Below are 15,410 nucleotides of genomic sequence, written 5' to 3'. Positions count from 1 at the left end.
CCACATCTTCTTTATCCATTCATCTGTTGATGAACACTTAGGTTGCTTCCATGTCCTGGCTATTGTAAATAGTGCTGCAATGAACACTGTGGTACATGACTCTTTTTGAATTATGGTTTTCTCAAGGTATTTGCCCAGTATTGGGATTACTGGGTCATATGGTAGTTCTATTTTTAGTTTTTTAAGGAACCTACGTACTGTTCTCCATAGCGGCTGTATAAATTTATATTCCCACTAAAAGTGCAAGAGCGTTCCCTTTACTCCACACCCTCTCCAGCATTTTTTGTTTGTAGATTTTTTGATGCTGGCCATCCTGACCAGTGTGAGGTGATACCTCATTGTAGTTTTGATTTGCATTTCTCTAATGATTAGTGATGTTGAGCATCCTTTCATGTCTTTGTTGGCAATCTGTATATCTTCTTTGGAGAAATGTCTATTTAGGTCTTCTGCCCATTTTTGGATTGGGTTGTTTGGTTTTTTGATATTGAGCTGCATGAGCTGCTTGTATATTTTGGAGATTCATCCTTTGTCAGTTGCTTCACTTGCAAATATTTTCTCCCATTCTGAGGGTTGTCTTTTCATCTTGTTTATGGTTTCCTTTGCTGTGCAAAAGCTTTTAAGTTTCAGTAGGTCCCATTGTTTATTAGGGTTCATTGTTGATTTTTGTTTTTATTTCCATTTCTCTAGGAGGTGGGTCCAAAAAGATCTTGCTGTGATTTATGTCATAGAGTGTTCTGCCTATGTTTTCCTCTAAGAGTTTGATAGTGTCTGGCTTTACACTTAGATCTTTAATCCATTTTGAGTTTATTTTTGTGTATGGTGTTAGGGAGTGTTCTAATTTCGTTCTTTTACATGTAGCTGTCCAGTTTTCCCAGCACCACTTATTGAAGAGGCTGTCTTTACTCCATTGTGTATTCTTGCCTCCTTTATCAAAGGTAAGGTGACCATATGTGCATGGGTTTATCTCTGGGCTTTCTATCCTGTTCCACTGATCTATATTTCTGTCTTTGTGCCAGTGCCATACTGTCTTTTTTTTTTTAACATCTTTATTGGAGTATAATTGCTTTACAATGGTGTGTTACTTTCTGCTTTATGACAAAGTGAATCAGCTATATACCATATTGTCTTGATTACTGTAGCTTTGTAGTATAGTCTGAAGTCAGGGAGCGTGATTCCTCCAGCTCCGTTTTTCTTTCTCAAATTTGCTTTTGCTATTTGGGGTCTTTTGTGTTTCCATACAAATTGTGAAATTTTTGGTCTAGTTCTGTGAAAAATGCCATTGGTACTTTGATAGGGATTGCATTGAATCTGTAGATTGCTTTGGGTAGTTTATTCATTTTCACCATGTTGATTCTTCCAATCCAAGAACATGGTATATCTCTCCATCTCTTTGTATCATCTTTAATTTCTTTCATCAGTGTCTTATAGTTTTCTGCATACAGGTTTTTGTCTCCTTAGGTAGGTTTATTCCTAGGTAATTTATCTTTTTGTTGCAATGGCAAATGGGAGTGTTTCCTTAATTTCTCTTTCAGATTTTTCATTAGTGTATAGGAATGCAAGAGATTTCTGTGCATTAATTTTGTATCCTGCTACTTTACCAAATTCATTGATTAGCTGTAGTAGTTTTCTGATAGCATCTTTAGGATTCTCTATGTATAGTATCATGTCATCTGCAAACAGTGACAGCTTTACTTCCTCTTTTCCGTTTTGGATTCCTTTTATTTCATTTTCTTCTCTGATTGCTGTGGCTAAAACGTCCAAAACTATGTTGAATAATAATGGTGGGAGTAGGCAACCTTGTCTTGTTTCTGATCTTAGTGGAAATGGTTTCAGTTTCTCACCATTGAGAATGGTGGCCTTTACTATGTTGAGGTAAGTTCCCTCTATGCCTACTTTCTGGAGGGTTTTTATCATAAATGGGTGTTGAATTTTGTCAAAAGTTTCTTCTGCATCTATTGAGATTATCATATGGCTTTTATCCTTCAATTTGTTAATATGGTGTATCACATTGATTTGCATATATTGAAGAATCCTTGCATTCCAGGGATAAACCCCACTTGATCATGGTGTATGATCCTTTTAATGTGCTGTTGGATTCTGTTTGCTAGCATTTTGTTGAGGATTTTTGCATCTATGTTCATCAGTGGTATTGGCCTGTAGTTTTCTTTCTTTGTGACATCCTTGTCTGGTTTTGGTATCAGGGTGATGGTGGCCTCATAGAATGAGTTTGGGAGTGTCCCTCCCTCTGCTATATTTGGAAGAATTTGAGAAAGATAGGTGTTAGCTCTTCTCTAAATGTTTGATAGAATTCGCCTGTGAAGCCATCTGGTCCTGGGCTTTTGTTCGTCGGAAGATTTTTAATCACAGTTTCAATTTCACTGCTTGTGATTTGTCTGTTTATATTTTCTATTTCTTCCTGGTTCAGTCTCAGAAGGTTGTGCTTTTCTAAGAATTAGTCCATTTCTTCCAGGTTTCCATTTTATTGGCATGTAGTTCCTTGTAGTAATCTCTCATGATGTTTGTATTTCTTTTTTTTTTTTTTTTTTTAACATCTTTATTGGGGTATAATTGCTTTACAATCGTGTGTTAGTTTCTGCTTTACAACAAAGTGAATCAGCTATACATATACATATGTTCCCATATGTCTTCCCTCTTGCGTCTCCCTCCCTCCCACTCTCCCCATCCCACCCTTCCAGGCTGTCACAAAGCACCGAGCTAATATCCCTGTGCCTTGCGGCTGCTTCCCCCCAGCTATCTACCTTACTACGTTTGTTAGTGTGTATATGTCCATGACTCTCTCTCGCCCTGTCAAAACTCACCCTTCCCCCTCCCCATATCCTTAAGTCCGTTCTCCAGTAGGTCTGCGTCTTTATTCCTATCTTACCCCTAGGTTCTTCATGACATTTTTTTCCCTTAAATTCCATATATATGTGTTAGCATACGGTATTTGTCTTTTTCTTTCTGACTTACTTCACTCTGTATGACAGATTCTAGGTCTATCCATCTCATTACAAATAGCTCAATTTCATTTCTTTTTAAGGCTGAGTAATATTCCATTGTGTATATGTGCCACATCTTCTTTATCCATTCATCCGATGATGGGCGCTTAGGTTGTTTCCATGTCCTGGCTATTGTAAATAGAGCTGCAATGAACATTTTGGTACATGACTCTCTTTGAATTTTGGTTTTCTCAGGGTATATGCCAAGTAGTGGGATTGATGGGTCATATGGTAATTCTATTTGTAGTTTTTTAAGGAACCTCCATACTGTTCTCCACAGTGGCTGAACCAATTCACATTCCCACCAGCAGTGCAAGAGTGTCCCCTTTTCTCCACACCCTCTCCAGCATTTATTGTTTCTTGATTTTTTGATGATGGCCATTCTGACTGGTGTGAGATGATATCTCATTGTAGTTTTGATTTGCATTTCTCTAATGATTAATGATGTTGAGCATTCTTTCATGTGTTTGTTGGCATTCTGTATATCTTCTTTGGAGAAATGTCTATTTAGGTCTTCTGCCCATTTTTGGATGGGGTTGTTTGTTTTTTTGTTATTGAGCTGCATGAGCTGCTTGTAAATTTTGGAGATTAATCCTTTGTCAGTTGCTTCATTTGCAAATGTTTTCTCCCATTCTGAGGGTTGTCTTTTGGTCTTGGTTATCGTTTCCTTTGCTGTGCAAAAGCTTTGAAGTTTCATTAGGTCCCATTTGTTTATTTTTGTTTTTATTTCCATTACTCTAGGAGGTGGGTCAGAAAGGATCTTGCTGTGATTTATGTCATAGAGTGTTCTTCCTATGTTTTCTTCTAAGAGTTTGATAGTTTCTGGCCTTACATTTAGGTCTTTAATCCATTTTGAGCTTATTTTTGTGTATGGTGTTAGGGAGTGATCTAATCTCATACTTTTACATGTACCTGTCCAGTTTTCCCAGCACCATTTATTGAAGAGGCTGTCCTTTCTCCACTGTACATTCCTGCCTCCTTTATCAAAGATGAGGTGTCCATATGTGCGTGGGTTTATCTCTGGGCTTTCTATCCTGTTCCACTGATCTATCTTTCTGTTTTTGTGCCAGTACCATACTGTCTTGATTACTGTTGCTTTGTAATATAGTCTGAAGTCAGGGAGCCTTATTCCTCCAGCTCCTTTTTTCGTTCTAAAGATTGCTTTGGCTATTCGGGGTCTTTTGTGTTTCCATACAAATTGCGAAATTTTTTGTTCTAGTTCTGTGAAAAATGCCAGTGGTAGTTTGATAGGGATTGCATTGAATCTGTAGATTGCTTTGGGTAGTAGAGTCATTTTCACAATGTTGATTCTTCCCATCCAAGAACATGGTATATCTCTCCATCTATTTGTATCATCTTTAATTTCTTTCATCAGTGTCTTATAATTTTCTGCATACAGGTCTTTCGTATCCTTAGGTAGGTTTATTCCTAGATATTTTTTTCTTTTTGTTGCAATGGTAAATGGGAGTGTTTTCTTGATTTCACTTTCAGATTTTTCATCATTAGTATATAGGAATGCCAGAGATTTCTGTGCATTAATTTTGTATCCTGCTACTTTACCAAATTCATTGATTAGCTCTAGTAGTTTTCTGGTAGCATCTTTAGGATTCTCTATGTATAGTATCATGTCATCTGCAAACAGTGACAGCTTTACTTCTTCTTTTCCGATTTGGATTCCTTTTATTTCCTTTTCTTCTCTGATTGCTGTGGCTAAAACTTCCAAAACTATGTTGAATAAGAGTGGTGAGAGTGGGCAACCTTGTCTTGTTCCTGATCTTAGTGGAAATGCTTTCAGTTTTTCACCATTGAGGATGATGTTTGCTGTGGGCTTGTCATATATGGCTTTTATTATGTTTAGGAAAGTTCCCTCTATGCCTACTTTCTGGAGGGTTTTTATCATAAATGGGTGTTGAATTTTGTCAAAAGTTTCTTCTGCATCTATTGAGATTATCATATGGCTTTTATCCTTCAATTTGTTAATATGGTGTATCACATTGATTTGCATATATTGAAGAATCCTTGCATTCCAGGGATAAACCCCACTTGATCATGGTGTATGATCCTTTTAATGTGCTGTTGGATTCTGTTTGCTAGCATTTTGTTGAGGATTTTTGCATCTATGTTCATCAGTGGTATTGGCCTGTAGTTTTCTTTCTTTGTGACATCCTTGTCTGGTTTTGGTATCAGGGTGATGGTGGCCTCATAGAATGAGTTTGGGAGTGTCCCTCCCTCTGCTATATTTGGAAGAATTTGAGAAAGATAGGTGTTAGCTCTTCTCTAAATGTTTGATAGAATTCGCCTGTGAAGCCATCTGGTCCTGGGCTTTTGTTCGTCGGAAGATTTTTAATCACAGTTTCAATTTCACTGCTTGTGATTTGTCTGTTTATATTTTCTATTTCTTCCTGGTTCAGTCTCAGAAGGTTGTGCTTTTCTAAGAATTAGTCCATTTCTTCCAGGTTTCCATTTTATTGGCATGTAGTTCCTTGTAGTAATCTCTCATGATGTTTGTATTTCTTCAGTGTCGGTTGTGACTTCTCCTTTTTCGTTTCTAATTCTATTGATCTGAGTCTTCTCCCTTTCTTTCTTGATGAATCTAGCTAATGGTTGATCAGTTTTGTTTATCTTCTCAAAGAACCAGCTTTTAGTTTTATTGATCTTTGCTATCGTTTCCTTCATTTATTTTTGAATTATTTCTGATCTGATCTTTATGATTTTTTTCCTTCTGCTAACTTTGGGGTTTTTTTGTTCTTCTTTCTCTAATTGCTTTAGGTGTAAGGTTAGGTTGTTTAGTTGAGATGTTTCTTGTTTCTTGAGGTAGGATTGTATTGCTATAAACTTCCCTTTTAGAACTGCTTTTGCTGCATCCCATAGGTGTTGGGTCATCGTGTTTTCATTGTCATTTGTTTCTAGGTATTTTTTGATTTCCTCATTGATTTCTTCAGTGATCTCTTGGTTATTTAGTAGTGTATTGTTTAGCCTCCATGTGTTTGTATTTTTTACAGGTTTTTTCCTGTAATTGATATCTAGTCTTATAGTGTTGTGGTTGGAAAAGATACTTGACATGATTTCAATTTTCTTAAATTTACCAAGCCTTGATTTGTGGCCCAAGGTATGATTTATCCTGGAGAATGTTCCTTCAGCACTTGAGAAGAAAGTGTATTCTGTTGTTTTTGGATGGAATGTCCTATAAATATCAATTAAGTCCATCTTGTTTAATGTGTCATTTAAAGCTTGTATTTCCTTATTTATTTTCATTTTGCATGATCCATTCATTGGTGAAAGTGGAGTGTTAAAGTCCCCTACTATGATTGTGTTACTGTGGATTTCCCCTTTTATGGCTGTTAGCATTTGCCTTATGTATTGAGATGCTCCTATGTTGGGTGCATAAATATTTACAATTGTTACATCTTCTTCTTGGATTGATCCCTTGATCATTATGCAGTGTCCTTCTTTGTCTCCTGTAATAATCTTTATTTTAAAGTCCATTTTGTCTGATACGAGAATTGCTACTCCAGCTTTCTTTTGATTTCCATTTGCATGGAATATCTTTTTCCATCCCCTCACTTTCAGTCTGTATGTGCCCCTAGGTCTGCGGTAGGTGTCTTGTAGACAGCATATATATGGGTCTTGTGTTTTTATCCATTCAGCCAGTCTATGTCTTTGGTTGGAGGATTTGATCCATTTACATTTAAGGTAGTTATTGATATGTATGTTCCTATTACCATTTTCCTAATTGTATTGGGTTTGTTATTGTAGGTCTTTTCCTTCTCTTGTGTTTCTGGCCTAGAGAAGTTCCTTTAGCATTTGTTGTAAAGCTGGTTGGTCGTGCTGAATTCTCTTAGCGTTTGCTTATCTGTAAAGGTTTTAATTTCTCTATCGAATCTGAATAAGATCCCTGCTGGGTAGAGTAATCTTTTTTTAAAAAAAATTATTTATTTTTGGCTGCGTTGTGTCTTCGTTGCTGTGAATGGGTTTTCTGTAGTTGTGGCAAGCGGGGGCTACTCTTCATTGCGGTGCACGGGCTTCTCGTTGCAGTGGCTTCTCTTGTTGTGGAGCATGGGCTCTAGGCGTGCGGGTTTCAGTAGTTGTGGCTCACAGGCTCAGTAGTTGTGGTACACGGACGTAGCTGCTCTGTGTCATGTGGGACCTTCCTGGACCAGGGCTCGGGCCCAAAACCCCTGCACTGGCAGGTGGATTCTTAACCACTGCATCACCAGGGAAGCCCTGGGTAGAGTAATCTTGGTATAGTTTTTTCCCTTTCATCACTTGAAATATGTCCTGCCACTCCTTTCTGGCTTGCAGAGTTTCTGCTGAAAGATCAGCTGTTAACCTTATGGGGATTCCTTTGTGTGTTATTTGTTGCTTTCCCCTTGCTGCTTTTAATATTTTTTCTTTGTATTTAATTTTGATAGTTTGATTAATATGTGTCTTGGCATGTTTCTGCTTGGATTTATCCTGTATGGGGACTCTCTGCGCTTCCTGGACTTGATTATTTCCTTTCCCATATTAAGGAAGTTTTCAACTATAATGTCTTCAAATATTTTCTCAGTCCCTTTCTTTTTCTCTTCTTCTTCTGGGACCCCTATAATTTGAATGTTGGTGAGTTTAATGTTGTCCCAGAGGTCTCTGAGACTGTCCTAAATTCTTTTCATTCTTTTATCTTTATTCTGCTCTGCAGTAGTTATTTCCACTATTTTGTCTTCCAGGTCACTTATCTGTTCTTCTGGCTCAGTTATTCTGCTCTTGATTCCTTCTAGAGAATTTTTAATTTCATTTATTGTGTTGCTCATCGTTATTTGTTTGCTCTTTAGTTCTTCTAGGTCCTTGTTAAACGTTTCTTGTATTTTCTCCATTCTACTTCCAAGATTTTGGATCATCTTTACTATCATTACTCTGAATTCTTTTTCAGGTACACTGCCTATTTCCTCTTCATTTGTTTGGTCTGGTGAATTTTTACCTTGCTCCTTCATCTGCTGTGTATTTCTCTGTCTTCTCATTTTCCTTGACTTACTGTGTTTGGGGTCTCCTTTTTGTAGGCTGCAGCTTCATACTTCCTGTGGTTTTTGGTGCCTGCCCCCAGTGGATAAGGTTGGTTCAGTGAGTTGTGTAGGCTTCCTGGTGGAGGGGACTGGTACCTGTGTTCTGATGGATGAGGCTGGATCTTGTCTTTCTGGTGGGCAGGACTGTGTCCGGCGGTGTGTTTTTGGGGTGTCTGTGAACTTAGTATGATTTTAGGCAGCCTCTCTGCTATAGGTGGGGTTGTGTTCCTGTCTTGCTAGTTGTTTGGCATGGGGTGTCCAGCACTGTAGCTTGCCGGTCATTGAGTGGAGCTGGGTCTTAGCATTGAGACAGAGATCTCTGGGAGAGCTCTTGCCGATTGATATTACGTGGAGCTGGGAGGTCTCTGGTGGACCAATGTCCTGAACTTGGCTCTCCCACCTCAGAGGCTCAGGCCTGACACCCGGCTGGAGCACCGAGACCATGTCAGCCTCTCAGCTCTACCCGGGGGTGACCTCGGAGAGCGTCCTGCATCCCTTGCTGCCTACCCGGACTCTGGGGCGCCACCCACAGCCGAGTCACCAGCCCGGCTGCGTCTCAGATGTCTGTGGTATCCTATTTTTAAAAAGTCAAATAAAGAGAATATTTCAATACCAAATAAAATGCCCTTCAGCTCCTGAGAGAGATCAGAAAGCTTGGCAAGGACCCAGGAGTAATACCTCAGGAATGGATCTTGTCACAGGGCAACCCCCCACCCCCTCCCCCTTCCCTGAAGCGTGATAAAGCCGGAAGCAGCCTCTGCTTCCTGGATGCTGCTCCAGCCTAGGTCTGCTATGGATCAGCCATGTGTAACCATTGCCTAGTTCCCATCTCATCTGCCCATCTTGCTGATGATGAAAGAGGAGAGTTGCAGTGTTTTCAAATTATTCTCTATCAAGTATGGGTTTTCCTACCATCCCCTGCCAGAGCTTCTAACCCTCTAAACTATCCCAAGCAAATGGCACTCTCTCTCCAATCTTAAACATCGTTGAGAAAGGAGATGCCACAGAATACCTTACACTTCCTTTTGAAATCATCCCTTTTGCTTTGCTCAGTGGAGAAGGCGGCACCAGGGGGACCAACCTCCAGGGAAGTCACGCGATGATGTCAGGCAGTCCTGACTTGGCTGGAATCCCTGGCTCCTCCCCCTCCCAACAAACCCAAGCTGGGACCTTTCCTTTCTCCCTGGCTCTTAGGGCTGACGGCTCTCCCGTCAAGTCCCCTACAGGCCTGTGAGTTCACACACACTCATCATTTATGAACCTGAGCATCGTCTACTCATAGGTAACTTTCAGCCTCCTTGAAAGGACAGCTTCTCTCTGGGACCTCCCACTTCTTGCCTGCTGAGGTCACCTGGTGAGCCCTATTCAGCAAAACACTGATTTTCATTAGCAGGGATGAAAAATGCCTGTGTGTCACCACAAGGTGATCCGTTTGGATCTATGGAGACTAGAAATCATGTTCCAAGTTAGTTCTGTTGCAAGTTCTAGTTCCCCTAGCAGAGGAATCTGGGTTTCTCCTCTACTGGAGGGGGAAGCTTTGAATTTAGCCAAAAGGCAAAGTTGCTGGGACAGCAACTGAAAAAGAGTAAGGGGTGGGACATTTCAAAGCAGAGATGTGATAGCTGGATTTTTTCATAATCTTTTTTTATCTTCTGAAACATAATTACACATGGCAAAATGAATAGATCTGAAATGTATGGTTCAACGAATCTGACGAATGTATGCACCAGTGTAACTTACACCCATCACCCTATAAAGTTCCCTTATGCCCCTCCCCAGTCAATTCCATCTCTCTCCCCTAGAGACAGCCACGGTTGATTTCCATCCCCCTCATAGCATGTGTTTAGACTTAGTGGACTTGAGATCTGTAACTTTGGTCTTAGGTCATCTGAGCAAATTAGCAAGAAAATCCCATCAGCAGCTCAGATGTCTCTACTTTCTTAGAGTTGAAAAAGGTCCTGCCTGAGCCACTAGTGCTTGGCTCCGCTGCCCCCAGTATGCCATGTGACCCCCAGGGCTACTCTCTGAGCCACAGCCCTTCTCTCAGCCAAAGAGGTTAGCGTCAGACTCTCAGGTAAGTGAGTGGCGAAAGCTCTTGGTAACCCGGATGGTGCATGCTTTGTTGATTAATATCTGGAAGTGCGATGCACAGAGCCACACACAGCATGTCAAGCAGCATGTCGATTTTTCCTGAAGCACCTCACAAAAGGGAGCCATTCCTTTTGTGCACTTCCTTTTAGAAACAAAGGATTCCGTGACCACCTTCTTCCAGGCTTCTAGCCATCAGGATGGCTGCAGAGCTGAAATGATTAGTCAGGGTGGAGGGTGGGAATTGAACGTGTGGGTGTTTGTGAACCCAGCACTGAGCCTGCGGTCCATGAAATTGAAGGATCACAAATTCTATTGGATTAAACTTGGCCAAATGTCTCGAAGGTGAAAAGTACTTTGTCTGAATGCAAAGCTTTGCTGTCTCTGGAATGTACCTTCTGCAGCTCAGTTCTTAATCACTGTATATTTTTTCACTTGGACAAAGGCTGCCTGCTAATAGCATTTTCAACCACCTTCAGCTGCTTCGCTCAGCTACGCCAAGGCCTCAGGCTGAGCTGGCTACAGTTTCCTGGCACCATGATCTGTTCCCAACTGACCAGCATTGAGGAACAGCACACATTCACACCCTGAAAAAATTCCTTTCCCTGTAACTAAGCAAGATGCCAGGCAAAGGCAGAATTACCACTCCCCTTCCTAAGTGTCTCCTGCAGAAACGTCCAAACTGGAGGCGAGGATGGGGCTGAAGAGGAGGAAGGAAAGACCCCTAGAAGGTGCAGGGTGGGAGCTCCCCTCTCTGTGCGCAGAGCAGTAGCTAGGAGCTCGCAGCAACCCCCTAGCGGCATACACCTTGGGGCAGCTCATCTCTGAACACCGGTAGCCTCTGCTGTCAGGTTTCACTTTGATCCCTGAAAATTATAAGAGCCTCAGCTCTTCAGAAGTGAGGCAGCTGCTGAGCCAGTGTGTTTGCAGGATTTCTTCCCCAAAGCCCGAGGCCAGCATCTAGCCTTGCCTGCACCCTGCATGAGTAACCACCTTCCAGCCTCACCCACGGGGTCACTGCCTAGTGAACAGATTGCGGCTGGGCTGAGCTGCCCCCTGAGCCAACCTGAGCCATCATGACCTCCTTTAGCAGCAGAACTGGCATTTGGTAAATGTGTGAGGGCAGGAGCGGGAGAGGGAGACAGAAATGCCAAGGAGTACCACCTGGACGGCTTCGAGGTTGGGAACAGTCTCAGGGTGTGTTCTCCCCCAGGGCTGTCAGCTGCAGCCCCGCCCCCAACTGTGAAGCGCTGCAAGCAGCTGGGGGAGGGGAGGGGAAGGATTGATGGGCTGGCCACAGGTCTTTGCAGTCAGAGCTGTGAGGCTGAGCTCTGGGACTTAGGCAGGAAGAGATTAATTAACGCCTCCCAGCCCAGCCCGCTCTACAGAACTGGGAGGTGTGGAGGGTAGGGATCCTCAGGGCCAAATCCACCTAAAACAGACAGACACACAATCATCCAGAAACAGAACCTCTAACCTCCCTCAACCACAGCCCCTTCTCCAGCCAAAATGACCTCACTAATGAGAATGAAGCTGTGATGAGGGTTTGGATGCCTGGTAAACCTCACCCTCTTTGTCTCTGGGCTTTTAACGTCTGCGCTGGCAACGGACTGTTATTTAGAAGCTTTAGTGATTCCTTTTTTTCACACCCGCCAGCTAAATCAGAGCCCCAAATGCCATTGTAGGGCAAACCTGGAAATATATTTGGAGACACCATGTGTAATTTGTGGCCCTGGTAGAGGAGGGATGGAAGGAGGGGGGAGGAGCTGGTATTTGGTGTGAGGTTTCCACAGCGATAAGCAGTACCCAGGAGGAAAGCAGCATTCCTTGGTGCCTTTCACGTGAGCAGGGATGGAAAAGGGTGAAAGGAGCTGGGGGAGGTTTGGTAGAGCCCGCGTACCAGGAGGCCCCTAGACTCATCAGGTCCACATTTCCCCGTGCTTCCTGCCTTCAGGACTGCATGGAGAAGGCCCGTTCCCAGGTCCACCACCTGGATGACAAATGCCTACAGCTCCGTGCAAGAAAGGGCAGTCAAGGAAAAGTCCCGGCTCCATGTGTGCTTTAGAACCAGGCCCGGAGGGAGTCCTCGGCCGTCAGCCTCTGCCATCTGTGAGCTACTGTTGTACCTAACTCACTCCACACAGAGGAGTAGCCATCCTGCTTTTAGTGACTTGCAAAGACTGGCACTTGAAACCCTCTAGGATTAAAAAAAAAAAATCTGATTAAAAAATTCGTAGCCCAGTATAAATGTATCCGGCCACAGGCTAAGTTTAGTGTATCTGAAGATTCAGATAAGGTTGCTGATGGGGAGATTGTGTGTGTGTGTGTGTGTGTGTCTGTAGGGAAGAAAGAAATGAAAAGTTTTGTCTCACTAGCAAACATGAGGCATGAAAGGGGAAAAACAGAGCAAAGGGGAGGTAGATGCAGACTTCCCAACTGCCCCTGAGAGCATTTGCATTTCTGGACAAGCTCCCATCCCTGCCATCGGAATTCTCAAAGTCAAGCTGGCACGTCCCTCCGTGGAGAGCTAAGCCAGATGACATATGGTCCTGCATCCAGCAAACTCACAGCCCATGTTGTTCGTTTGTTGGAAATGCCCATTATCCATCAATTCATCAATCAGCAGGTTTATTGAGTACCCTGCCAGGCTTCACAAACCTGATCAATTTTTTTTAATTACATCCAGCGTACACGCAGCCAAGCCCAGTAAACAAGATGAGCCCTCACACCCCACTTGGAAATGAACATGAGGAATTGCTGGCCCTGAAACCCCACGCTTCCAAACGCTGCAGCCCTTGCTGATGCACGACCACGTGCTACCCTAGGCAGATGGCGCTGACCCACTGTCAATATCAAGATGGGTTCTGAGTGTTTTCTCAGACACAGTGCTCAATCTGCTTGGGTCCAGCCATACTCTCCTCTAGACGCCTGTCCAATGCTATGGATTTCTGAAGAGGGTGAGCAGGGAATGGGCGCAGACTACGGCTGTAGGGAAATAAGCAAAGGACTGAGCCTTCCCCATCCTCCTGTTGGTGCCCAGTCCCACGTCAGAGGCTCCTCCTGGGCCTGTGAGCAACGGGCCTCTCTCAGGACCTCTATGCCCCATGTACCAGGCCTCACGATAGAGTTCATCCTTTTTGTTTTTGAAAGGACAAGAACGGCTTCATAGTTTGTAAATGAAGGGCTTGTAAGACTTCCTGATGTGGAATCATCAGAGTCAGCCTCCGGGTACCAGAGATGGGGACCAAGAACATAGGAGTGCATTGCCCTGTGTCCTGCAGCCCAGGCTCCAAGCCTCGGCAGCGCCCCCAGACCTTCCCAGTCCCAGAACAGGTTGTCAGGAAGACCTAAGGAGAGCTCAATCCTGCATTTTAAACAGGATTCCTAGGTCTTCTGCCTTCTTCAGACTAGTTAATTCATTAGTTCCCAGTCACCCAGATTCTTACCCATCATCTATTTGGGTCAACCCACCCCCCGTGATCTTACTAGTCCCCAGGCCACCTTTCCTTCCTCACTTGGATAAAATCAAGTTCAGGGACAGCCCACAGGCATTAAGAGACACTCTACCTAAAGGTTAAAATGCCTGATTTGGAGTAAGTAAAATCCCCACGCCCCCAAAAGTGTACCAGCGACACACCCTCACCCCCTAACCTGCCCCCAAGACCTGGTTGTTCAGTTGTCTGTGGTTAAGGCTCCCAAACCGAGAGATGAAAGGGGTTGGTGAGCTAAGTCGTTTGGCCTCGTGGCTCGTGCCAACAATTAATCCACCTGTCTGGCTCTCTGTGTCTGTCCTCTGTGTGTGTGCGCCTGTGGTGCCCCTGTGTCGCTGTCTCTGCAGGGAAAGTCGCTGGCGGGCAAGCGCCTCACCGGCCTGATGCAGTCCTCCTGACAGTGCCCCCCGCAGGGCCCGGGCCCGAGGACCACGCGGGCAGCCGGCCGCGCTCCACATCTGCAGACAGAGCTTCCCTGCGGGGAGATTTGGTCACTGTGAAAGAGAAAGAGTGAGGGCCGTGATGGGCAACGGTGGGGAGACGCGGTGGGTGATCCAGAGGGAGGCCAGAAGGAGAGTCCACGGAGCCTGGGGTCGGCCAGGTAGAGGCCCCTGTTTACAACCCTCGCTTCCTTGTATAGTCGTGTGCCGACACCCCACTCTCTAGGGGGTCCTGGCCCCTAACACATTCAGGGCAGAGCACCCGGTGGTACTCCCGTTGTGACTGTCAGCTGAGGTTAGATTCTGGCTGTCATCGCTCCTCCCGCCGTCCGGGGGATCACGCCTTCCAGCAAACTCAAGAGGACCCCTGGCCCTGAGCACATCCAGTATTACACCCCACCGCCTCTCTGGTGCACCCACGGCACCTCCCTAGTTACACCACTGTGTCCCGACCACCTCCCGCCTCCCCCATCTCTGCGGCCGCTGCGTGCAAGGACCCGGGGCCAGGCTGCCCTCACGCCACGCGCCCCAATCACATCGTCAGCACTGAGCCATCTCCTGCACTGCAGCACCTCAAGTTCTTCCAACCCCCTCGGAGGCCACCTTTCAAGGAGGTCTCCACAGGCGTTGGCGGCTGCCCTCTAATCCTGCCACACGTCTCGAGGGTCCAACACCAGAGGAAGCACTGGTGTTGATGAAAGAGCTTGTGGTTTAACAGCCGTGAAGGTTCTGACCATCTTTTACATTTTTTATTATTTCGTAATTTATTCTGTTGTGGCCCCTTGCTCCTTGGTGTGTCCCCGCGTGTCTTACTCAAAATAAACGTAGCAGTGAACTTGGGGGCCATTGGGATCCTCCCCTCCGGCAGCTCCAGGTGGGAGCTGGGAGGGTCCCAGATGGAGGGGCTGGGCCCCAGGCTGGCAGTCCCAGGCGTGGCTGGGCCCCTGTGTCCAGGTCTCGGTTGTGTCTGAAGCTGGGGGGAATCTGTGCCCAGAGGCGAGGCCAGGGCCCAGTGGTCCTCTGACGACCCAGCAAAGGCTTTGCCCTCCACGATGCCAATCAGCACAGGCCAACGCCAGCACAGAGCTCAACCTGCAAATGACCATCCGCCCACCTGGCTGTGAGGGAGTGACACAGGGCACCGAGTCGGGTGCCTGGCGCGTAGTAGGTGCTTTGCAAATGGTAGCTATTAGGCTCATTGTTGTTGCTGTCATCGTTGTGACTCCCACGAGCCCTCCGAGGTATAAGCAACGTGCTTTTGAATTCAGACACTCACCCCCGCCTCCACACCTGCTATGACCATCCTCCTTTGATCTATTCTGGCCGGAGGTGAAAAATCTTCCCTGGGAGTGT

General features: G+C 44.7%; 1 protein-coding gene across 1 annotated transcript in view; it reads left to right on the top strand.

Moving 5' to 3' along the window:
• Positions 1–14,131, top strand: part of RGS6 (regulator of G protein signaling 6) — a 537,436-nt gene extending 523,305 nt beyond the window's left edge. Inside the window, 1 exon segment of the mRNA XM_065871495.1 lies at positions 13,965–14,131. Within this exon segment, the coding sequence (XP_065727567.1) occupies positions 13,965–14,131 (167 nt within the window).
• The last annotated feature ends 1,279 nt before the right edge of the window (positions 14,132–15,410 follow it).

Source organism: Phocoena phocoena, chromosome 2, assembly GCF_963924675.1.
Source record: "Phocoena phocoena chromosome 2, mPhoPho1.1, whole genome shotgun sequence".
Taxonomy (NCBI): domain Eukaryota; kingdom Metazoa; phylum Chordata; class Mammalia; order Artiodactyla; family Phocoenidae; genus Phocoena; species Phocoena phocoena.
The sequence above is the reverse complement of the archived record's forward strand: the minus strand, read 5'-3'. Positions and strand labels throughout refer to the sequence as shown.